The sequence below is a fragment of the Stomoxys calcitrans genome, chromosome 1, assembly GCF_963082655.1.
Source record: "Stomoxys calcitrans chromosome 1, idStoCalc2.1, whole genome shotgun sequence".
Taxonomy (NCBI): domain Eukaryota; kingdom Metazoa; phylum Arthropoda; class Insecta; order Diptera; family Muscidae; genus Stomoxys; species Stomoxys calcitrans.
Genome location: NC_081552.1, coordinates 214,009,535 through 214,036,775, shown reverse-complemented (window position 1 = coordinate 214,036,775; position 27,241 = coordinate 214,009,535). Strand labels below are relative to the sequence as shown.

The 27,241-nt window shown below is 39.5% G+C and overlaps 1 protein-coding gene across 1 annotated transcript; it reads right to left on the bottom strand.

Annotated features, from left to right (window-relative positions):
• Window positions 1-1,162: 1,162 nt before the first annotated feature.
• On the bottom strand, window positions 1,163-25,187 carry LOC106084820 (titin). Its single transcript, XM_013248749.2, has 3 exons — window positions 24,993-25,187; window positions 4,443-4,784; window positions 1,163-4,383 (listed from the first exon to the last, which is right to left on the bottom strand). Exons 1-3 carry the CDS (start codon window positions 25,059-25,061, stop codon window positions 1,291-1,293), a joined length of 3,504 nt encoding a protein of 1,167 aa, XP_013104203.2. The 5' UTR covers window positions 25,062-25,187; the 3' UTR covers window positions 1,163-1,290.
• Between the last annotated feature and the right edge of the window lie 2,054 nt (window positions 25,188-27,241).

Below are 27,241 nucleotides of genomic sequence, written 5' to 3'. Positions count from 1 at the left end.
GTTTACATATCATCCACTTTGTATTATCTCCCTTTACTGCCGAACCCATTTCGATACTTTCAAAGGCTGCTATTGCTATTAAATGTCGTCGGCATAGGCGGGAAGCATATGTTCTCTTGTGATTAGTGTGCCATATCTATTCATACCTGCATCTCGTATAATCTTCTCCAGCAGAATATTAAAGAGATCACACCATTGGCTGTCTTCCTGTCTGAAACCTCCTTTGGTATTGAATGGTTCGGACAGGTTCTTTCCTATCAGCAAGCGTCATTTTTTTTGTGCATGGGATATACTACAATATGCTGTGGTTCCAATCATCAGGATTGTATTCTAGCCAAAGTGCGTTGACGAGCTGTTGCATACACCTTATCAGCGTGTCGCCTCCGGTCTTAAACAGTTTAGCCGGCAACCAATCGGTTCCTGTTGCGTTATTGTTTTTAGCCGGGTTACTTTATTAGCTAAAATATGTTTATAACAAAAATCCTCAATAAATACTTCCTACATTGGTTCTTATATTGATGCAGCCGCATATAGCAGATCTTCGGATTTAATTTTTTGAGCTTTTAGAAGTCTGCATTTTTAATTTGACTCCTGAACCTCTACTTCAAGGGGCCTCATATTGCAATCAATGTCCGATATGACTTCTTCACAATGAAATTGCAATTTTTTTTACTATTTTACCACTTTTAAGCGCAACATAATGAAAACACATTTTTAAAAAAATTTATAGATTTTTATTAAAGAACAAATTCGTGATAGGAATAAAAATTTATTATTTTAACTTTCTTCAAATCGCAAAATAAATAACAAAACAAAAAATAATTCGAATTATTTAAAGCCATTCATAAAAGAACGTTAAGCCTGTGATTTCTAAATTGAATTACATTTCTAAACAGTCACAGAAACACTAAATCATTTCTGCTCTAGCACTTTTAATCATAAAATTTTCAAAAGAAACGCATACATACACACATATACATAGGTATATATAGAGATAGGAAAGCAAATTATTTGTCAATATAACAAATTATTTGTTCGTTAGGGAGAACAGTCAACTTATTTGCTAAATAAAACAAAGTCTAAGAGCCATTCTCAGCTGGGTAACTACTGAAAACAGAGAGAGAGGGAACGAGAAGAGAGCTAGGATGAGGTGATAGGAAAATGCCTAGGCGAATATTTAAAAAAAAAATCTAAAATAATAAGATTTTGGGCGGGACAAATGGCGCATTTTTAAGTCACAAACAGTCTCCCAGAGAGAGGGACTGGACAGTTTTATGGGTGATTCATCATTTAGCTTTCATCTGATCGGAAAAGGAAACGACGTTTGCGAGGATCCAATTTGGCGCTTAACATACTGCGAGATCTATAGGAACGATTTGATTTCTCTTGAGTGGTCGAGGGAGCTGCTACCATATCCTTCTCTTCCTCAGCAGCCACCGATGACTCATCCTGAATGTCAGTTTGAACCCCAGCATCAACTTTGGTGGGTTCGGCTAATCTATGATAAATGGGCATAACAATTTCCTCTTGGGATTCTGCAGCAACAGCTGTTTGTTCAGCTTCCCCAGCAGATGCTGAAGCCTCTTCCTCAACATTGGGTTTTGCCTCATTCAAAACCTGCTCCAATTGCATGGGGGTCTCCAATTCATCCTGGGGCTTTTGATCTAAACGTTCCTTAACCAATTCCACAATGTCATCTATGCTCAAAGGCTTATAGCCACCCATTAAAACGGCTGGATTTTCCATTTCATGTGGTTCATCCTCATTGGATTGGATAGGCATTTCTTCTGCAATGGTGTTTGTTTGCTCCTCCGACTGTATTTGTTGGTGCATATCAGGCATTACTTCTTCAGCCTCTGAGGCAACAACTTCAACAGGGATTTGATATATATGCTCGGGCATATGGGACATAATCATTTCAGGAACCTGAACTGGCATCGTATCAGATTGTTGCGATTCTTCGCTGACTTCCGAGGACTTTAGAGAGCCCATTTCATTGTTTTCACTGGCTTTATCCATATCCATATTCATATCCATGGACTGAGCTGTGTCTTTCTCTTCTTGGTTATTCATGGAATCCTCTTCGTTTTCCACGGTTTTGTCCTCTTCAGCGTACACTGGAGTTTCAATGATTTGTGGTTGTGCTACATCATCAGATTCCATACTCTTTTCGGGTTCCTGATTCATGGCAATCTCCATGATTGGCATTCCGGGTTTCTCATTGGCAAAATCATTGTTCCTTAGAGTGTTAATGAAGTCCGCAATTAATTGTTCAGCTTCAGCAGCCATTACGGGATCGACAGGCTTAAAACCTCCTATGGTTTGTTTCTTGTTATCATCCTCCTCATTTTTCTCTTGGAACATTTGCTGGACAATGGGATCCTGTTGGGACATTTCCTCGGTAGCTGGCATGGATTCAGGAACATGATCGGGCTTCTCGGCCTCCATTTCTTCGAGGGTTTGCAAAGCAGGCGGGGCGGCAGCTTCTTCGGAATTTTCTTCAAAAATTGCAGGTTCGGCGAGAATCATAGCCGGTTGTTGCTCTGCCATTTCGACATCGGTAGACTTTGTCTGTTCCATTTCTGCAGCAGGTTGTGATTCTTCAGGTGACAGTTTGTCATCAGTAGCGGACACTTCAATCATTGGGGACATTTCTTCTGCTTTGATGAACTCATCATCAATGGGTTTCACTTCTTCAGGCTCTGTTTCAGAATTTTGAATTGCCATGGCTTCTCCACTGGCTTCATTTTCCATAATTGCTTCGGCAGCAACTTTTTGTTCTGTTTCTTCTTCAGTTTTCATATCTTCGCTGGCCTCTGCTTCCTCAGCTTTTGGTGTTTCTTCAGCTGTTAGAGTTTGATCCACAATTTCACTTTCCTCAGCAGCTTGATCCATTATTTGGGCTTCTTCATCCAACTTAGTGTTTTCCATATCCGGGGCACTTTCAACCATATGAGTTTCTTCTACTGTCTGAGCTTCACCATTTTTTTGCTCTTCTTCTTTTGAATTTTGGTCAGCAGTCTGAATTTCTTCTTCTGAGTGATGAGTCTCCTCCACAGTTGGCATTTCTTGGGCGGCCTGAACTTCCTCAACATTTTGGGTTTCTTCAATAGCTTCATTGATGTCTTGGGTTTCGGCATCACCATTATTGGGCTCTTCAGCTGGTTTTGGTTCTTCGGCATTCATGATTTCTTCGGCAGTTTGGATTTCTTGACTATTTGGAATTTCTTCAGCATTTGGGGTTTCTTTGGCAGTTTGATTATCCTCATGTATGTGATCTTCTTCGGCATTTTGAGTTTCTGGCACTTCTTCATTCAGTTTTAGAGTCTCTTGCCCATGTTGCGTTTCTTCAGCAGACTGTAACTCCTCTTCCATGGCAATGGTTGCTTGTGCCATTGCAGAATCCTGGGAAGTTTCACTATCAACATCACTTGAAATGGAATCTTCGTTTTTCGGAATATCTTCGGCAGCACTTATTTGTTGCTCTGGTTTGTCCTCTTCAGCTTGTGTGGATTCCATTACTTCAGCAATAACAGCAGGAATTTCTTCAAAGGCTTCCAAAACTTGGGCAGGATATTCGGCTTCAGACTGAACAGGCATTTGCGCAGCAATCTCCTCTTCGGGAGTTTCTTCAGGCTTTAAATAAACTTCCTGAATTTGCGAGCCTTCAATTTTGGAGTCGGCCACTTGAGATGCAATATTGCTGTTTGACATATCAGATTCCATTGGGGAAAAACTCTGTTCGGTAACTTTTTTCTGAGTTTCCTCTAAGGCGGGCTCTTCGGCTGGTTGCTCTGTTTGCTCTACAGCAGGTTGGTCGGCTGGTTTTTTATTGAACATGGTGGGACGTTTACGTTTTTGATTGAACAAATCAGAGCGCAAAGAGTTCGTAGTGTCTATTTTGGAATTTTGCAATTTATCCTTGAAGCTATTTGACATCACAGGAACTGGTCGTCTGCTAATGATCTTTTGCACTACAGGCTTAATTTCTTCTTCTTGCACTGAGGGCTTCAATGGCTCACTGGTATCAATGATTTCCTGTTCACTTACAATGGAGTTCATCTCCGGTTGTGTTTGAGGAACTTTACGCATGGGTTTCTTCTGAGTGGCATAAGCCAAGGCAGGTTTACGGCGCATTGGTTTCTGCATCACTTTATTGACTTGCTCAACTGGTCTCACAGGCTCAGTTTTAATAACCACAGGCTCCATTACCTCAGGTTGATTCTCATTCATTTCCTCAGCAGCTTCTGCTGCCGGTTTCTCATTATTCTCCTTTTCACCTTCTGACTCCACCATGCCAAAGTTACGATTTAATTCGTAGTAACTTAAAGAATCTTCACACGTAATTGTCATATCCTCGGGACGCATGCAGGTGAATGAGTCCTTAAACAAGGTAGAATAATTCAAAAGACATGTTTGCTAAATATTATAGAAGAAATTACCTGACTGAACACTGTTTCCTCGGGACATATGAATGACCAACGGAAAGTGTTCTCCTTGCCATCAGCATAGGTAACGGGCAAGCATACATGGAAGATCTGACAATCATTGTCCACATCGGCATAGTAGCCATAGGTTTTGTTGGCACAAGAAAAGTTGTCAGTAATTTCGGACCTAATGGAGGTGGCATTGCTGGGCAATGTCAGGGAAGACATAATCATCATTTCCGCAGAACTGGGCTCGGAAGCAGCAGCAGTACTGGTACTCTCACTCTCAGCCATGGTGCTCTCCATTGATGAGGCAGCATCATTAGCACGTTGATGAAGACCAATTGGCATATTTTTCTAAAAGTATGAAAGAAAAGAATATTTTGAAGATTGTAATAGAAGAAAAGAAATTATAAGATGGGAAACACGTCTGTCCATTGTGATACCAATGACACACACACCCACACATCAGATTCTCTGCAACCTTTATTTCCTCAGCATGTTTCCCCTATCAGACAATAAGAGCATAAAACCCTGTTTTAATGGAATTAATGGGTAAGACATCATTTCTGGCCAAAGACAATAAAACGAAAGGCCCTTCTGTTATTTATGCAGAGTCAGAAGAAGGAACAATGTCCTTAAATCACTTGCCAGCCGCTCTTAGGTGGGCTGACAAGGAGACTTTGTTGACTACACATAAAATAATTCGTCTGTCAGTGGTTGGGTATGAAGGGCTAGTGTGGACTCGTCAGCTTAGCGACACACACTATAATGCAACTAAGACCTGTCTGATGCTGACTGAGGAGGGATTTGATCCCGTTTGCTATGCAGACGATGTAATAATTCTTTTGGGGGTATGGATCCGAACCAGCTATGCAGAAGGACCGAAAAGGTCTTGAATATGACATATGACTAGGCTATACACAGGGGCTTAATGCTAACCCAGAGAAGACTGAAATATGCCTGTTCAGGGGAAGACGAAGGTGGGGCAAAAAAAAACGATTTCGATATCTGACAATGACAAATACTTAGGAGTGATCTTGGGCAGAAAACTTAATTGGAAGTGTCACAATCAGGAGCGCACTGAGAAGGCTCACAGCTGTTAGGCACTATGTAGACGGGCCGTAGACTCGAAATGGGTCCTGAATCCTAGGATAGTCCACTGGCTCTTCAGGAGTGTCATCAGACCAATGCTTACTTACGCCTCAGTAGTTTGGTGGACTGCTATGGAGAAAGAGTGCAGTATAAGGACCATATAACAGGTTCAGAGAACATGTTGTCTTGGCATAGGCGGAGCGATGAGGATCACGCCCACTAGGGCACTGGAGACTATTCTAGATATCCGATCAATAGACACACAGATTTAGAGTGATGCAGCCATTGCAGCTATGGCACTTAAAACGATGGGAAAATGGATTGATGATGGGAGCAGCTCCTACCAACGCGGTATAATTGAGGCGACGATAGGATAACTGGATGGAACTGAAGATTTCCGATCGGATACCTGAGGCGACACTTGAGGTCGAGTGCGAGGCACTGCTGCCATCTGCACAGTCTTGGACTGACGGAACCCTAGTATTGCCATGTTACACGAATGGATCAAAGCCCGAGGACAGAGTGGACCTGGCGTTCTACATTGAGAACCCAAGGACTGATTTCTGTTTTAGACTGCTTGATCATAATACGGTCCTTTAGGCTGAGAACCGGGTGTTCACGGAATGCGTGAGGTGGTGTGGTGTAAACGCGAGGACGTCGAGTATGAAAATCGTTAGGGACAGTAAAATTGCCATCATGGCAATAACATCCAGGACGGTAAGTTCAAGGACAGTTTTATAGCGTAAGAAGGAGATTAACGCCTTCTCTGAGGATGGCACAAACCACATCGTTTGGGTGTCGGGCCATAACGGAGTAAGGGGGAATGAAAGGGCACATGATTTGGCTGTGGAGGTCAGAGGACTGGCGTCAATTAACTTGGTTAACCCGAAGCCTTTCGTGACGACGCTGTCCGACTTAAGGGAGTGGGCGACGAATGCGCATGTAACACTGTGGAACAGTGAAATAGTCGGTAAGACGGCGAAGTCCTATGGGGTGATCCGGATTGAGAGAGGACGAGGCTATTACTGAAAGGAAGTAAGAAGGAGGTCAGTATAGCTTTTGGTATCATAACGAGACCCATAGGACTACGAGCTCACTTATGCAAAATCGTTGCGGTAAGTCTTAGCATGTGTAGGGCATGTGGGGAAGATGATGAGACGTTGGAGCATTTCCTATGTCATTGTCCGTCTTTCGCGGCGAAAGACACCGGTACTTAAGTGGGGACACAATACCATACATGAATCAACGTAGTGGAGTGGTATGGAAAACAATAAAGGATATTGTAAATAGCACGGAACCTAACCTAAGACCTGCCTGAGTGCTGCTGCTTCCTCTCTTCTTATGTGAATCATCACCATCAGGAGACAAAGATCCTCGCTAAGCAAAGACACAATTATATTCTTTCTAAGCAGTATCTACTGGGCAGTTTTCTCATCAACTATTCAAATAAGTATCTTGTGAATACTCAACCACTATCCAGGGACCTCAGGTTGCATCTACATGATAAAGAGCGCTATAAGAGAGAACCTGGCAAGGAAACCATAGGGGAAGCGGCGAACAGGCACAGAGTGAATATTCTTGTTTGGCTCAACTATGTTCCGGCAGATGCAGTCGCTTCAGTTCCTGCTAGACATGGATTGATGCCAACGTGCACAATATATATCTCACTTTAAACCACAGTCAAAGAGTTATCTCAACCCGTTCTCAAATGGTAAATTTTGACTATTTTTTCGATCCTATCTCACTGTGCTGTCTACCGATAGATTTATATGCCCGTTTTGCGTGGTTTTACAGGTGAAAAAGGCCCATTGACACTTTGTACCAAATTTTGAATTTTAGATTCGTATTCTACTCGCAAATACCTTTCATTTAAATGCATATTGTAGATTCCAACTATACTCCGAAATATCTCTCATTTAAGTTCCATATTGTACCGATCGGTCTATATACCTGTTTGGAGTTTTTTTGGGGACGGGCGTGCCCCCTAGGTACGTGACCCGAGCTTTGTATACCCACCACCTTGGATTTTTTGGATTTTCTTGGATCTATAGTTGTATTACATGGAGCTGATCTGTGTCATATTTGATTCAGGCGCCGAGAAGCCTTTTGCAAGTGAAATCGGATGAAAAAAGCGACTTTTATGAGCTTAAGATCCTATCCTAATTAGAAGATTGGTCAATATTGCAGCTCTATGTAAATGTTGTCCGATCCGCACCATTTTTCAGGCAGATGGATGCTTAAAACAACTCGCTATTTCAAATTTTAGCGAAATAGGGTAATAAATGCCCCAGTTATGGGCCAAAGTCCCTAAACCGGCAGAAATGGTCTAAATAGAAGCTATCTCTAAATATAGTCCGATCTTAACCATATTTGAGTCGAACGTCAGGAGTCTTAATGCAGCTCATTATTTCAAATTTTAGCACAATCCGGGTATACGTAAGGGATTTATGGGCTAAATACCCTAAATTGGCAGAATCGTCTAAATAGCAGCTATATGTAAATATGCTCCGATGTGTACCATATTCAGGACAGATGTCAAGAGTCTTAATACAATTCACTGTTTCCAATGTCATAGTATGAACCGATCTAGACCATTCGCGATTCGAATAACGAAAGGTCTTGTCCAACGCACCGTTCTTAATTTCCGCGAAATCCCGTATAAATGATGCTGTTATGGGCTTAAGACCCTAAATCGGCAGATCGGTCAATATGGTAGTTATATTGAAATATAGTCCGAATACGGCCCGGATTCAAATCGTTTGGCGGGACGCTTAACAACTCACTGTTTCAAATTTCAGCACAATCGGGTAATAAATGAGTATTACGTGCTTAAGGTTAACATGTTAAGCCTCCCGCCAAAGATCTATGACGTCGATCGGTTGGTTTATGTCCTGGCGTGAACATCGGAATAATTTTAGCGGTGGTTATCCCCTTACTAATGCTGTCTTCATTTGTATGGTATCCTTCCATGTTAAAATTTCTCTACCAAATGGTTTTGCTATGCGGCGCGCCGTTCGGACTCGATGCAAGAATGGAGACCCCTTATCATTGAACTTAAACTTTAATCGGACTGCACTCATTTATATGAGAGAATTATCCCCTATTCCTTAATGGAATGTTCGTGGGAAATTTATTAGTAGTTAGTTACGTGCTTAAGACCCTTAATCAGCGGATCGGTCAATATTGGAGCTATATTAAAATATGGCCCGATCAAAATTTCAGCAAAATCGGAGAATAAATGAGCCTTTTATGGGCTCAGGTCCTACATCTGAGCATTGATCTATATGGCAGCTATATCCAAGTATAATTCGATTAGGCCCGTTCACGAATTTTACCTACATATTAAAGAAATACGGATCTGTTTCAGATCATTATCTCAATTTTTGCAGGCTGTTGCATAATTATAACAGACGTAGAAACAGCCGGACAGACAGACGTTAAATCGTCCTAGAATTTTACGACGATCAGAAACGTATGTACTTGGTAGGGTCGGTAAGGGATATTTCGATGTGATGCAAACGGAATGAAAAAATAAATATACCACAATCCTTCAGTGATGGGTATAAAAATATTAAGACTACTGTTTGCAATAATACCGGTACAGGCTTTGTACCTTCCATTCCCCGCACCCTTGAGTAGCTCATATCTAGTAATAGATAGTCCACGAACCATACCTAAACACACTCATTGTTCCTGGATAAGAACAACGCCAAATCCTCCTGCCATCAGAAGGACCTTTAGTGCCGCCGTGGGCTCCATATTAAAATTGACGCCGAACAAACAAATGTAAACAAAATTTCGCGCACTTTTTTCTAAAGGAAGCTAAAAGTAACAGCTGATAACTGACAGAAGAAAGAATGCAATTACAGAGTCACAAATAGTTGAAAAAATTTGTCAACGCCGACTATATTACCGACAATTACTTTTTGGGCAACCCAATATATCTTTCATCCGGGCCAAAGGCCACAAATCTTATATCTAAAAATCAATTTGTGTTTGTTTGTATGTTTATGTGTTCCTTATAGACTCAGAAACGGCTGAACCGATTTTCTTGAAATTTTCACAGATGGTGCATAATGACCCCGTGGTGAAAATGGGGTACTACATTTTTTTATATCTTCCAGATACGCCAGATCTCGGAGATGGGTGGTGCGATTTGAGCGAAATTTCGTGTGCTCTCATATAGTACCCTAAAAATCAAAAATTGGGTATCCAAATTTCGGATGGGATACCTAGGGGGGCTGCCCCACCCTAAAACCTACCAAACATATATTTAGACCAGTCACGACAATATGGGACTCAAATGAAAGGTATTTGCGATAAGAAAACGTATCTGATATCCAATTGTCGGATCAAGTGCTAGGGGGACAACCCCAAGCCCCAAAACACCCCTAAATCGGACATATTTATCGACCATGGCAATATGGGACTCAAATGAAAGGTATTTGCGAGTAGAATAAGAATCTGATGTCCAAATGTGGGACCACGTTTCTGGGGGTCCACCCCTTTCCCAAAACACCCCCCAAACAAGACTGATTCACTGACCATGGGAATATGGGGCTTAAATAAAAGGTATTTTAATGTAGAATGCGAATATGAATATGCGACCAAGTGTTTGGGAGCCGCCTCTCACCAAAAACACCCCCAAAGAGGACAAATTTACGACCATAGCTATATGGGGCTCAAATGAAAGGTCTTTGGGAGTAAAACACAAATTTGATATCAATATTCAGGAAAAGTGTCTATGGGGCCACCCACCCCCACAACATCACCCAAATAGTAAATATTTTCTGACTATTGCAATATGAGGCTCAACTAAGAGGGTTTTTAAAGTGGAACACGAATCCGATATATATTTTCAAGGCCAATTCACTGAGTGGCCGCCCATCCCCCAAAAAACACCCCCCAAGCCGGTCATGTTTGCCGACTATGGAAATATGGGGCTCAAATGAAAGCTATGTGGGAGTAGACCACGTATCTGATATCAACATACGGGGCCAAGTGTCTAGCGGACGTCCCATCACCATAAAAACCCCCAAATAGGACTTATTTGCTCACCAAGACAATTTGGGTCTTAAAGAGAGTGGAACTAAATATTCACAGTTTTTAGGGCCAATACCCCAAACTGGACATATTTGCTGATTTTTGAAATAAGGAGTTTCAATGAGATTAGAAAACGAATTTGATATCCAATTTTGAGGGCAATGGCAAATGGGGTTCAAATAAATGATATATAGATATATGTGGAGCTTGAATGAAAGGATTTGGGGGTAGAGCAAGAATTGATACCCATTTTCGGGACCAATTTTCTGGGGGTACCCCTTTCCCAAAATACCCCACAAACAGTAATTTTTTACTGACCATCGCAATATGGGGCCTAAATAAAGGTATTTGGGAATAGAATACGAATTTGATATCCAAATGTAGGACCATCACCCCTTTCCCAAAACACCCCCAAAGGGAAAAACTTTTTCGACCATGCCAATATGTGGCTCAAATGAAAGGTATTTGAGATTAGAAAACGAATTTGATAACCAATTTTGTGGCCATGTGTTTGGGGGACGCCTCATCCTGTAAACTCATCTTAAGTCAACGGCAATATGGAGTTTAAATAAATGGTATTTTAGAGAAGAGCACGATGCTGATATTTTTTCAGGACCTAGTATCTGGGGACCACCTCTCCCCCGAAAACACCACAAAATCAGACATCATGAGAATATCAGGCTGAAATGAAGTAAAGGGTGATTTTTTTGAGGTTAGGATTTTCATGCATTAGTATTTGACAGATCACGTGGGATTTCAGACATGGTGTCAAAGAGAAAGATGCTCAGTATGCTTTGACATTTCATCATGAATAGACTTACTAACGAGCAACGCTTGCAAATCATTGAATTTTATTACCAAAATCAGTGTTCGGTTCGACATGTGTTCATTCACCGTAACGTTGCGTCCAACAGCATCTTTGAAAAAATACGGTCCAATGATTCCACCAGCGTACAAACCACACCAAACAGTGCATTTTTCGGGATGCATGGGCAGTTCTTGAACGGCTTCTGGTTGCTCTTCACTCCAAATGCGGCAATTTTGCTTATTTACGTAGCCATTCAACCAGAAATGAGCCTCATCGCTGAACAAAATTTGTCAAAATTTGAACACATTTCGAACCGAACACTGATTTTGGTAATAAAATTCAATGATTTGCAAGCGTTGCTCGTTAGTAAGTCTATTCATGATGAAATGTCAAAGCATACTGAGCATCTTTCTCTTTGACACCATGTCTGAAATTCCACGTGATCTGTCAAATACTAATGCATGAAAATCCTAACCTCAAAAAAATCACCCTTTATTTTAAGAATGGAGTACACCTTACATTCAAACTTAAATTCGTTGACCAATAAAGATCCTATGGAATTCAGATAAAGGCACTTATATTGTTAAACTGTTAGTCAAGTTAGCATGGTATTTCACTAAAAGATCTTTAATTGTCGAAAATAAATATTCCAAGGAAACTTCTGTTCCATATAAAGTAAAAGAAGACGCAGCGGAGCGGGCCCGGGTCAGCTAGTTTTAATTTTAAATAAAAACAAGTAAGAGCGTGCTAAGTTCGGCCGGGCCGAATCTTATATACCCCCACCATGGATCGCATTTGTCTAGTTCTATGCGCGGTATCTCTTTTTAAGCGAACAAAGAATATTGAATAAGAACTTTTATGCTATTGGAGCTATATCAAGTTATAGTCCGATTCGGACCATAAATGAATGCCGAACATTGTAGGAGTCATTGTGTAATATATCAGTTCATTCGGATATGAATTGCGCCATGTAGGGGCTTAAAAAGCAAAATCGGCTATTAATCGATTCAGACTATATTAGACCCGTATGTTGAAAGTCATGAGAGAAGCCGTTATACCAAATTTCTGCCAAATCGGATGAGAATTGCGCCCTCTAGAGGCTCAATAAGTCAAGATTCTAGATCGGTTTATATGACAGCTATATCAGGTTATGTATCGATTTATACCATACTCAGCACATTTATTGGAAGTCATAACAAAACACCTAATGCAAAATTTCAGTCAAATCAAATGAGAATTGCGCGCTCTAGTGGCTCAAAAAGTCAAGATCCAAGATCGGTTTATATGGCATATATACCAGATTATGAACCGATTTGAATCACAATAAGCACAGTTGTTGAAAGTGATACCAAAACAATACGTGCAAAATTTAAGTCAAATCGGACGAGAATTGCGCCTTCTAGAGGCTCAAGAAGTCTAGACCCAAGATCGGTTTCTAAGGGAGCTATATCCAAATTGGAACCGATATGGCCCATTTGCAATCCCCAATGACCTACATCAATATAAATTATCTGTGCAATATTTCAAGCGGCTTGCTCTACGCATTCGATCGCTATCGTGATTTTGACAGACATGGCTAGTTCGAATCAGGATTTCGAGACGATCAAGAATATATAAACTTTATGGGGTCCTAGATCAATATTTCGAGGTGTTACAAACGGAATGATTAGATTAGTATACCTCCACCCTATGGTGGTGGGTATAAAAAGTCTACAGTTAGAGAATATGTTTTTTAGTCCGAAATGCAATTTTCTGAAAATGAAAGAACCATCTAGGGCCTTGCAATTTTGCACATAATCTCGTTAACACCTCAGCTTTAACCATCCAATTATAAAGAAATATCTCTATCCGTTCTCAAACTGCAAATTTTTTAACTATGCGTAGGGTCACTATGAGTTTGAGGTCTTTTTGGGTGGTGGGCGTCAGACACATATCCCAAATTTGTATATTAGAGTCGTACTTTTCTACCATAGCCCTTTCATGTGAGTGCAGATATGATGTCGTTCTACATGGCCGTTTGGGGGAGTTTTTTTGGGTGGAGCGGCCCTACAGACTCATAGCCGCAAATAATAATTTCAGATTCGTACTCTACATTCAAATTCCTTTCATTTGAAACCCATACGGGGTCAATCGGAAAACATGCCCGTTTGGGTGGGGCGTTCCCCCTGATTGCCTAACTTTATATTTCGTTTGATGAATTCGTGTGTTTGGATTGGCATAAGATTAAAGCGGTGCAACTATCGCCAATATGTGGCATTTTGAAAAATTAAGGTAAGGCGGAGGGTTCGCTTCCCAAAAGGATACTTTACTTTTCAACAAATTGAGTTGTTACCATTCCCAGCATACTTGTGGGATATGCAAGAAAATGTATGCATTTTCCTTATGCTCATGGAGTTATGCTTTATTTTTCATTCCATCTCTTAAACGCTTCAGATTTAGTTTATGCTCAAATGTCACCTACAATTACAAAATGCAAAAAAAGTACAAAAATTTCTCTTCTGTTCTAGTTTTTTCCCTCCATTGCACAGGCAATAAGTGAAATTTCAATTCATTTGTGGCGGCATTGACAAATTATTTGTTTTAACGTTTTGTTTTTTCTTCTTTTTATTGCCATCGTTACAAATTTGTATTGGAAGCGATTGAAGTGTGCTTTTGCATAAACATCGATCGATCGATGGCTTACGTTTAGAAATTTCTATGGTTTCGTGGTAGTCTAATCGCAATCGATTTTCAATGAAGATGTGCGTGCTTGCCAGACAATCAGCCATGTTATCGTATGGTCGGCCAAGACGCATGCGTAGCCTCGTCATTGACATTGCGCTCTGACTGTCTGTGTGCCAGTTGGCAGCCGCATAGTTGCACCTGCGCATTTCCTTTTTCTCTTATTTTTGGTTTTGTCGTTATTATAACTTTGCTGGGTTATGGTGCTTTCGACGCCGGACTGCAACTAAGTCGGTGTCTGTGTGGGTGGGGTAATAAACTTTTTTTCTTTTGGTCAATTTTGGCCAGCTTGAAATATTATCACATAAAATTTTGTAAATAAATTCAAATAGCATTTCGTTTTTCTTTTGTTTGCGTTTGTCTGTGTCTTTGTTTGTTGCATTTTAATGAATTTTGTGATTTTCGATAAAAGAAATTAAAGAAATTGTTAAATAATTCCATGGCAAGTGCCTTTGATCATTTTGGTGTTTGCATGAATAATCGTTTTCTGGCTTTTATAATTTTTTTTTAATATTTTTATTAAATATGAATAAAATCAGCTGTCTGTGGGCGTATGTGTTTATGTGGTTATGAAGGCTAATACATAACATGCAATATTTTATGTATGGACATCCATATTACAAGACAAGCATAACTAATGTAGTTTTTAATTGTTTTTATACCCAAAATTATCAGAAAACAAACCTCAAAATATGTCATCGTTTGCAATATACACACATTTCGGAAGCTTAAAGGATATGTGAAATTCACAGCTCACAGCCAACACAGATGCAAAATCTAGCCTTGACACTTTCGCCATAGGTTAGGTTAAATGGCTATTAGCAATATTCCCACAAACATTCCTATAGGGAACAGGGGAAATTTTCTCACATATCAATGAGTGCTATCCGATTCAAGTTTAAGATCAAAGATGATAAAGGACCTTCTTTTTATAGCCGAGTGTAAACGCCATGCCGCAGTGCAACACCTCTGTGTGGTAAAGATTTACATGACTGCCACACCTTTATTGCAAATAACACAGCATAGGAGGGATAACACCCGCAGACAATTTTTTCGGATGTTTTCGGCAGGATACGAACCCAGACGTACAATGTCATGCTAACTTCTGCGCCACAGTGGGCTATCCATTCACCACAGATTGAATGGATAGCCCTCACCCAGAGAAATTAGTCTGCTGATATCAGCAAACACTGTCTGATAATATTAAATTAAAAAATTTATACTTTTGAATTAATCAATATAAAATTTTTGAACTCCTAAACAATAATTGGAGCATTTGCTATACCTTAATAAAAAAAATTGTCAATTTTAGGCCTTTTTTGTTTAAAAGAATAAAAATATTAGTTATTTTGGTGAAAAGAGGGTGCAGATATAAATCTGCCCCATGCCACTATGGACATACACCTTAGCCAGTTATCGGCTTGTTGTGCGCTCTAAGTACTTAAAAAGTAACCTCGAAAATGAAAATCTAAGTTAGGAATTCCGTGTTACTTTCAAAATCCTTAATTGTTTTTCGAACCAATCCCCTAAGTTGGTCGAGTCGAGTCGGAAACACCATCTTTACTTAAAGGCTGGGGATGAACTGTGCATTCCTCTGGTTTATCCGTCTGTTCCGCAAAACTGGTCGTCAGAAGCATTACTCTCGACTACAGGTGCTAAGGCTTCCACACCTATAGGAGGGGAGGACAACATGCTGCGGTCTGACGCCACCACCGCAGCTATTTTCCTAAATGGTAGTACCTATTCCAAGATACGAGTATTTTTCTTTTTGAGCGAAATGAAAACACGTCCGCTCCACTTAAAGGCTGAAACCTTATGTTATTCAAGTCAAGCTCTTGCATTTTGGGCAAAAAAAGTTGAATATCATCTCACGATAGCGCTTACCATTCACAGTTACGTTACGATTCGCAACATCTTTGAATAAGTACGGTCCAATAAAACCACCAGCCCATAAGCCGCACCAAACTGTGACTTTTTCTGGATGCATTGGTAGCCCTTACAATGCTTCTGGTTCTGGATCTTCACACCAAAATTGAAAATTCTCCTTATTTACGTACCCATTGAGACAAGAAGGAGCTTCGTCCATGAAATGGAAGAAGCGCGCGATGAACTTTCCAGAGCACGCATTTTGATAATAAAATTCAATAATTTGCAAGCGTTGTTCGTTTGTAAGACGATTTATGGTTAAATTATATACGAAACTGAAGATGTTTGACAGTGAAACAAAACACAAAACGTGCGTGAGCTGTTTAAACCAGTGTTGCCAATAGCTTAAATTTAAATAATAGCTTAAAAATCACCCTTTATAAAAACGGTTGACTCGATTTTCATGCAATTTTCACAGATGGTAGAGTTTAACCATGGGAAAAATAGGGTATTTCATGCTGTGATATCCGCGAGGGGTGCGAACCCTCCCCTTTACCACAATCTACAACATTTCCGGGGTGGGGGGGGGGGGGTTTAGCCCACGCTCTCCGCGCTTATGTTCTTCTTATCTAAAATTTAACTTTTATAAATCCTTAACTTTACGCTTGGGGGACTTGGGAATGTTGAAAACCGAGCAAGGGTCCCGTTTGTTTTTGACTTGGCAGAATCCAGGCTTATTTTGGATCCTCTACGTGGTATCAGCTGGGTAGCTACCTTTAACATCCGTTAAATTTTGCCCATGAACATTCCACTAAGGAATAGGGGCAAACTACTTACATATCAATGAGTGCAGTCCGATTCAAGTTTAAGCTCAATGATAAGGGGCCTCCGTTTTATAGCCGAGTCCGAACGGCGTGCCGCAGTGCAACTCCTCTTTGTGGAGAAGTTTTTGCATGGCTGTCATACCAAATGGCACAGTACTTCCCAAAATGTCGCCAGCATTTGGAGGGGATAACCAACGCTGAAAATTTTCATGATGTTCTCGCCAGGATTCGAACCCAAGCATTCAGCGTCATAGGCGGACACGCTATCCTCTGCGCTTCGGTGGCCTCCTAGAAGTATTTGTGGAAAATTTCAAGCGCCTAGCTTTACTCCTTCGAAAGTTAGCGTGCTTTCGACAGACAGACGTACATGGCTATATTGACTTAAAATGTCATGACGATCAGGAATATATATACTTTATGGGATCTTAGACGCATATTTCGAGATGTAACAGACAGCACCACCCTATGGTGCAGGGTATAAAAATTGTTATAAATTAATTTTCTTGAATTCATCGATGCCTTTGTGATGTCAAGAGTTGTAGGGAACAACATCCTTCGCAGTGCCTTATGTATGTTGGCCCCACTGGAATTAACGTTCTTTTTAACTTCTTTCTGAATATTCCATGAAACCATAAAATGGCACTTAAATATTAAATTATAAATATTAAGTTCCGTGAATAAATAAAAATTCCTGAACGTTTTATGCAAAAAAAAAATCCTCGGTCGCCATTAAAACTTCCGACTTGAATTTGTCATACATTGTTGTCACCATTATGTCCACGTTTAATCATTTGCTTGGGACTGTCTCCCAACAGCATGGTAATGGATTATGAAGGGGAACGAAAGATGTCCAAATGCATTGCTTGTGCATTTGTAAAGGCACGCATGCAAAATTTTCTTTTTTTTTACCATGCAAAATTTTCTCCTGCATTTGGTTGACTTCAGTAGACGCTTATTTCGAAGACACCGCACCTCACCGAGACGGTCAAGAACTAAAACTGCTTGTCTTCGCTACATACATACATGCGTACACCATGGCACATGCAGAAGTATAAAAACTTGCACGTATGGCCTTTTTTATGAGTGGACCTGAAGAGTAAGGTGTAGAATTTTAATGGCATCACTTGGAGAAATGGTATACGAGAACAAACACCGACCAGCAATGTACAGTCTTAAAGAAAAGAAATCCAAGAATTGTTGGATTGTTGCGACTAAACGAATAATTCAGTGTAACATATGAATACCAAGTGTGGTTTATTAAAATTACTTCCGTAAAGAAGGCTAAGCATTAAATGCCTATCCACCAGCCAACGGACAAGTGATATTAGCGAGCGCCTTGTTTAGAGGAAAACGGATATGCATAAGCACTTCCTTTCAATACTCTCGATTACTTCATTGTATTAGGGAAAATATGATAAGTTGGTTCGTGACAGATGTATCACTTTAATGTTAAATATAAAAATGTTTCATTCCTAAATAAGGAATTCAAGTGACACTAATTAAAGTTGACCTGAGACGTTTAAGCTCAAAAATGTTATTGGATCAATGTGCTAACATTTAAATTTTAATATGGACTTTTTCCTCAATGTGGTTAAGAAGTGAAACAAAAAGATTGCACTAAATAAAATAACAACGCGCTAAGTTCGGCTGGGCCGAATCTTGAAAACCCACCACCATGGATTCTGCTAAAAATGTAAACAAAATAAATTTAGTTAGGCATAATTTAATGTTTTATACCAAACCTATGTCAAACCACCAAAAATTAAATCTTCTAGGAATCGAACAAGGATAATCAAGAAACCGGTCTACATGGGAGCTATATCAAGTTATAGACTGATATGACCCTATTTGGCACAGTTGTTGGAAGTCGTAACAGAACACCGTATGCAAAATTTCAGCCAAATCGGAAAATCGCGGCTTGTAAGGACTCAAGAAGTCAAAGGACTCAGTTTATATGGGAGATCAGGTTATACACCGATTAAGACCATACTTAGCACAGTTGTTGGAAGCTGTAACAGAATTCTGTGTGCAAAAATTAAGCCAAATCGGACAAAAACTGTGGCTTCCAGGGGCTCAAGAAGTCAAATCGGGAGATCGGTTTATATGGGAGCTATATCAGGTTAATGACCGATATAAACCGTACTTGGCACAGTTGGTGGAAGTAACAACAAAACACTTCATTCAAAATTTTAGCCAAATCGGACAAAAACTGCGGCTTGTAGGAGCCGAAGAATTCACATCGGGAGATAGGTTTATATGGGAGCTATATCTAAATCTGAACCGATATGGGCCATTTGCAATCCGCAACGACCTACATCAACATTAAGTATCTGGTAAAAATATCAAGCGGCTAGCTTTACACCGACCGCCAAGGTGATTGCGACAGATTGACGGATGGACGGACGTGGCTTGATCGTCCGCACGATCAATTGTCGTCCGACTTGGCTGAAATTTGGACTTATGACTTTCAACATCCATGCCAAGTACGATACGAATAGGTCTACAAATAGATATAGCCCCCATATAAACCGTTCCCCGGCTTTGACTTCTTGACCCCTAGAAGCCTCCATTTTCATTCGATTTGACTGAAATTTGGCACAAGGACTTGTGTTATGACTATCAACATCAATGTCACGTATGATCCGAATCTGTTTATAAACAGATGTAGTAACCATATAAACTAATCACTGGTTTTGACTTCTTGAGCGCCTAAATGCCTCAACTTTCATTTAAGTTGGCTTAAATTTGGCACAATGGCTTGTGCAATGACTTACAACATCCATGCCAAGTACAGTCCTAATCGGTCAATAAACAGATATGGTCCTCATAAATACCGATCCCCGGTTTTGACTTCCTGAACTCCTAGGAGCCTTCACTTTCACCTGGTTTGGTTGAAATTTGACCCGGAAACCTATCGTATGACTTACAACATCAGTGTCAAATGTCAGTGTCAAGTTTTCGAATCAGTCAATATGGTGATACGAGGATTGCCTTTTATATTTCGGGATTAGAGAACAAAAACAAATATTTATCATCGAAAAATATTCCCCACTAAGATCTATACACTTTAGCATGCGTTTGAACCGATTTTCGATGGATTTTTGCCACTTTGATTGAAGTATTTCCACAACATGAATTCTTTTGAGTGCTCGCAAATACAGTTTCGAATTTTTGGAGCATTTATTTCGACCAATCGACACAAGCCTTTTTTGAGCGATTTAAAATTTGTGTGGGATCCGACGCGAACATATATTTTAAGGTCAAGTGTTCATGCAATATTGATTGTACGCTGGTCCCACTAATGCCTAAGGTTGTCCAAATCTCACATGACGAACTTGCAATATCAGTTGGCGCACAGCATCAATGGTTTTTGGAACAACAACTGACTTTGGCCGACCCTCTCGAAATTCGTCTTGGAGTGAACTTAGACCTCGGTTGAATTCACCATACCATCGATAGACACTAGTCCTTGACGTAGCTTCATTGCCAACAATTTAATTAAGTTCAAGCGTTGTCCAATCCCGACATATCAAAGGCAACTCTCGTATAGGCCCCCCCCAAGTACCGATATCCCGATATGACTTCTTGAGACCATTGAATCCTCACTCATTTCCCGTTTTGATTGCTACAAGGTCATTCAAATACAAATTTAGTTAATAAGGATACACTTTTAGCGGAATCCATGGTGGTGGTATACCGATTGACTCAGAATCACTTTCTGATTATATTGAGCTATGTCTGTCTATTTGTTCGTCCGTCCGTCTGTCTGTCCACGTTAATTTGTGTACAAAATACAGGTCGCAATTTTCATTCGATCGTCTTTCAATTTGGCACTGGAATCTTCTTTAGCCTAGAGACGAAGCCTATTGAATTGGAGAGAATCGGTTCAGATTTGGATGTAAGGATATTAATCCGTCCCATGCCACTATGAACAGTAATCGGCTTGTTGTGTGCTCTAAATATTGGGTTGCCCAAAAAGTAATTGCGGATTTTTCATATAGTCGGCGTTGACAAATTTTTTCACAGCTTGTGACTCTGTAATTGCATTCGTTCTTCTGTCAGTTATCAGCTGTTACTTTTAGCTTGCTTTAGAAAAAAAGTGTAAAAAAGTATATTTGATTAAAGTTCGTTCTAAGTTTTATTAAAAATGCATTTACTTTCTTTTAAAAAATCCGCAATTACTTTTTGGGCAACCCAATACTAAACAAGTAAGAGCTAGCTGAGCACAGTTGGGTCAAATTTTATATACTCACCACCATGGATCGCATTCGTCGAGTTCTTTCCCGATTTCTCATTTGAGGCAAACAAATGATAAAAGAAAAGAATTGCAATGCTATTGGAGCTATATCAAGTTATAATCCGATTCGGACCATAATTGAATTGAATATTGAAGACCATAGTAGAAGTCATTGTGTAAAATTTCAGTCAATTCGAAAAATAATTGCTCCCTTTAGGGGCTCGAGAAGTAAAATAAGGAGATGTCTTTATATGGGAGCTGTATCAGGCTATAGACCGATTCGGACCATATATGACACGTATGTTAAATGTCATGGGAGAAGCCTTTGAACAAAATTTCAGCCAAATCGGATAATAATATCGACCTCTAGTGGCTCAAGAAGTCAAGACCACAGATCGGTGTATATGACAGCTATATCAGGTTATGGATCTATTTCAACCATACTTATAGTACAGTTATTGAAAATCGTAACAAAACACCTCATGCAAGATTTCATCCAAATCGGATAAGAAGACAAGATCGGTTTATATGGCAGCTATATCAAAATATGAACCGATATGGCTCATTCACAATCGCAACCGACTTACAGTAATAAAAACTATTTATACAAAATTTCAATCGGTTAGCTTTACTCCTTCGAAAGTTTGCGTGCTTTCGACAGACAGACGACAGACAGATATGGCGGACAGACGAACGGACATGGCCAGATCGACTTCAAATGGCATGACGATCAGGAATATATATACTTTATGGAGTCTTAGACGAGTATTTCGAGGAGTTACAAATAGAATGACGAAATAAGTATATCCCCATCCTATGGTGGAGAGTGTAAAAAGTGACCTCGAAAAAACTTTAGTTTAGGAATTCCTAGCTACTTACAAAATCCTTAATAGTATTCCACGTCATTCATGTCTCTCAGTTAGTTCATGTCGGTTATTGTGTCCCCACCTAAGTGCCGGTATCTGTTAGCCGCGAAAGCCGGCCAATGACATAGGAAATGATCCAACGTTTCATCATCTTTCTCGCATGTCCTAAACATGCTATCACTTGCCGCACCGATTTTGCATAAGCGAGCTTGGATGTAGCTTCCATATATATGTTCGTCATTTTTGAACCGATTCTCACGAAATATGGCACAAGGAAGTCTGGTATGTTTCTCAACATCGGTGGTGAGTAGATAGATATCGGTTCAGTCGAAGCGTTGTGCGAATTTTTGGCAAGATTGGTCAATAAATGCGACTCTCGAAGTGAAAATCAGCCAATATACATCTAAATCTGAACCGATTTCCATAAAATTTACCTGTAATATCGGTAGTCAAAAGGGAATTCTTCCTGTCAAAATTTCGAGAGAATGGGTTAACAAATGACCATTTTATTACTTTATTACTGAAAATCGGAAGAACATATCTATGTGAGCTATATCCAAATCTGAACCGATTTTTCCAATTTCAAACGGCTCCGTCTCTACTCCACAAAAAAATGCATGTGCCAAATTTTTAAACGATTGGACGAAAATGCGACCTGTACTTTGTACTCAAATTAACATGGACCGACGAACATAGCTAAATTGAATCAGAAAGTGATTCTGAGTCGATCGGTATGCTTATCAATAGGGTATAAATATATAATACCCTACACAACCAGGTCTGCCTACTAATATCAATCATGTTAAATTTTGTAGAGATAGAAAAAAATCAAATAAAACATCTCCTGCAAAGTTTTGTAAAGATAGCGCCAAAATTGAGGCTACATTACCAATAATGAAGCATATCGCATTGAAGATATTTATGAAAGCTACATCAAAATCTGTATCGATTTTTTGCAAAATCAATAGCAAAATTTTATGGTAATTGATCAACAAATACGACCACATACCATGATTACAAGAATACATGGGAAGACAGAGAGACGGGCATAGATAAACCGAATCAGGAAGTAATTCCGAGCCGATCGATATATTACCTGGTCTCCTTCTTACGCTGCTAGTTAATTCACAAAGTTATGATACCCTGCTCCGCAATTGTGGTGTAGTGTATAACAAGCGAAAACTTTTCATTTGCCATGCCACAAAACAAAGTCACCAAAATAACAAACAAAATCAATGTCTAGGCAGACATATTTTGATTCTTTTAAAGCCCTTAAAAATCTCAGCCTTTATAAACAAGCAAAACAAGAATCTTAAATTTTATTTTGACTGCAATATAAAAAGTTTACATTTTCATTAAATTCTATACAAAATCTACGCACAAGTCCCCGGTATAGGATAACCACACATCAAGCTCAACTGCATCAGGACACAAGTATCTGGCTATTTGTCTTGTGGTTATGCTGCTGGCAGCAAACTGTTTTGTGTTGCTTTGTTTTCGTTTTTTACTCCTTTCACCGCAAAAAGTATAGACAAATATTATGGCTTGTAGCTGGCATTGAATACAATGAAAATAAAAATGCTCAACAAAAGTTGCGATTTTTGACGGCAAAAAAAAAACAATTAAAAAGGCGTTAAGTTCGGCCGGGCCGAACTTTGGATACCCACCACCTCGGGTATATATGTAAACCACCTATCGTCATAGTCCGGTGAAAATTGCATAATTTATGCCCCCATAGCAGCTTTAGCGAAATATGGTTCGATTTGGACCAAACTCGGCATGAAAATTGAATGGTCTAATAAGTACAAGTCATTGCTCAATTTCGTTGAACAAAATATTGGTCTTTTTGGTAGACAAATCCAAATATAGACCGATCTCAATCATATACGACACGGATGTCTAAAAGCCTATCATTAGTCACTATGTCACATTTCAGCGAAATCGGGTTATAAATGCACCTTTTATGGAGCCAAGGCTTTAAGTCGAGAGATCGGTCTATATGGCAGCTATATGCAAATCTGAGCCAAATTGAAGTAAGATTTCGGAGGCCCCAACACAACTCACTGTTCCAAATTTCGGCGACTTCGGACAATAAATGCGCCTTTTATGGGCCCAAAACTTGAAATCGAGAGATCGGTCTATATGGCAGCTATATGCAAATCTAAGCCAAATTTAAGTAAGATTTCGGAGGCCCCAACACAACTCACTGTTCCAAATTTCGACGAAATCGGACAATAAATACGCCTTTTTTGGACCCAAGGCCTTAAATCCAGAAATCGGTCTATATTGCAGCTACATCCAAATCGGGACCAATCCGGGCAAAATTGAAAAGGGATGTCGAAGGGCCTAACACAACTCACTGTCCCAAATGTTGGCAAAATCGGACAATAAATGCGCCTTTTACGGGCCCAAGACTCTAAATCAAGAGATCGGTCTATATGGCAGTTATATCCAAATCTGGACCGATGAGGACCAAATTGAAAAGGAGGTCGAGTGGCCTAACACAACTCACTGTACCAAATTTCAACAAAATCGGATAATAAATGCGGCTTTTATGGCCTTAAGACCTTAAATCGGCGGATTGGTCTATATGGGGGCTATATCAAGATATGGTCCATCTTCGAACTTAACCCGCTTATAGACAAAAAAAAAAGATTCTGTGCAAAGTTTCAGCTAAATATCTCTATTTTTATAGACTGTGGCGAGATTTCAACAGACAGATGGACGGACATGGCTGGATCGTCTTAGATTTTTACGATGATCATTATACTTTGTAGGGTCGGAAATGGATATTTCGATGTGTTGCAAACGGAATTACAAAATGAATATACCCCCATCCTTCGGTGGTGGGTATAAAAACAGCTTATATGACACTGAATCAAAAGACTTAAGAAACAAACTTTTTCTACATCCATTATACACAGCACTGTTTTCCAGTTTTTAAAATAATTAAATGTTTTAAGTATTCCATTTTCCAAATTATAAAATGACTTTTTTATTCTTTTGTTTTTATGTTTGTTTGACAATTTTATTTCCGCTCTATTCTATCACTCACTCACATAACACAGAGAGAGTAATGTAGATCTACATCATTATTTCTCTTACCTTTAAACCCACTGGACCTGCCAGGCAATATCCACTTAGGCACAGCAGTATGACACCGTATTTCCACATCGTATGGTTTTAAACGAGTCAACAAGAAAGTCGATTTGGAATTTCCTTCTTAACTTTATAGTATGGCACTTTAGCACTAGAATTTTAGGTTTTTTCCAAAAGATTATTTTTTTGTTGTTCTATTTTTCTCTTAATTTTCACAAAATAATCCACTTTAAGTATGATCTGTTTGAATTTGTTTCTTTCTTTGTCAACACTAACAAAATTTTCTTTTTTTTATCACTTGTGTTTCAGATAATCCATGTAAGTAATCCTTATTTGGTCTATTGTTGTAATGCAGGTTGATTGGTTGGATGGTTTTGTAGTTTAGTGATTATATGGAATCAGACCAAAGCTTGCACTCGCAACAGCTGTGTGTGAGGCTCCGTTGGCTGAAAAATGCTAACTGCGACCGTTGAAGGCGTGTGGCTGCCCATTTATATTCTTTACTTTGATTTATTAAGAATTCAACTGAAGAAGAGACACAGAGGCCAACAAACAAAAACAACATGTCAGGCACCGTAATAGCACCGGGTGACGACAATTGAATGTGACAACTCACCAATTGCCAGTAAACACCGTTGGCCGACAAAGACAGTCAGTCATACGCAAAAACAAACAACAACTTTAGTATTGTTGGCCCAAAAGACACTCACCCGCACCCTCAGCCAGTAATTGATAATAGGAAAAAGAGTAGAAATGAGCGAACAAAAGCATTCGATAATTGTTGGCGTCTTCATTCTGCCGTTTACTTCGAAATTTTCAAGTTGGCGCGTATGCTTATGGGGTTTCTCCCCCATTCAATTAACTGCAAAAGAGTACCATGGCGCGGCATTTCAATTTTAATGTAATTCAATGATTTACTCTCTGAGTAAATAGAAAAAATGAGAGGCAGTGCGTTTTGAATGTCATTAAAATGCATTTTTCCATTTGAGCGAAATGTGTGGGAATTTAAAATTAAGCCAATTGAGTCAATGAAAATGAAGTTTCTGTTAACCCAGGTTGGAATTGGTTCTTCAATATTTTTTTCTTAGATCCTTTGTAAATCACTGAAACAGAGTATCATAACTTGGTACATTTTTTTCTAACACCCTGAGGAGATAAATCCATTGATAAATATACTGATTGACACAGAATCACTTTCTGAGTAGATTTTGTCGTGTCTGACTGTCCGTCCGTCTGTCAGTGCCCACTTAAGTACAGATTGCAATTTTTTATCGGATTATCTTGAGGTTTAAAACATACTTCTTTTTTAATTAATAGAAAGCCATTTTAGATACACTTGCCATAAAGATATATGTTTCTACTATTGTGATGTCTTCAACCAATATCTAAGGCAAATAACATTCTCTTACTTAGACAATTTGTGTTCATTGCGATTTCTAAATAGCTACAGACCAAAGCCATTGCTTAGTCCCACGAACTGATAATTTAACCTCTCTCCACGCACTGGTAAACTAAGCTAAGCTTGATTTCATGTAAGGTAACGTGCGCTGATCCTCTATCCTTAACCCATTATGGCTTCAAAAATACCCAAAAATATACATGGCTTAGACAAATTCTAGCACGAGTAATGAAGGGGTAAAACGCTCCGTAACCGATTTGGTAGCCTGCTTGGGGGTCGTGGGTTCGATTCCAACAAAGGGCCTTGGTCTGTCGCTCCTGTAGTATCACAATGGACTTAAAATTGTCTAAAAGAGTCTGTAAACTAAGAGTGACAAACCCCTTTCCAAAGAAAGGAAATGGGTTTGGAATATAGCCTTCAACAACTCTCTGAAAAAGGTAGAAAAAGGTGTAAAAGTGAAAATGTAAAAGCAAATGACGTGGCTGTTGCAATTAAGGAAAAGTTTCCCGGCACTCTTAGAGACATAAAAGGTGATTTCTTAAGAGCTACAGGAAGGTTATGTTAGATTTAGGTGGCAGTCTGCCATCAGACTCACTTAGACGTTTTCGTCCATTGTGATACCACAGGAAGGGAAGAAGAAAGATGACTTCTAGTTCTGACCGTTGAACCATACAGATCGCTTTAAAAAGCCCAACAACTTACGAATGTTCACATTCGCTAAATCAGACAGGTTCTCAAAGAAATGAGAACCTAAAGTGGAATCAATGCGGCTTTAGACCAGGTAAATCCACCCTAGACCAGATATTCACAGTGCCCCAAATCCTGGAAAAGACCCGAGAAGGACAAATTAACACCT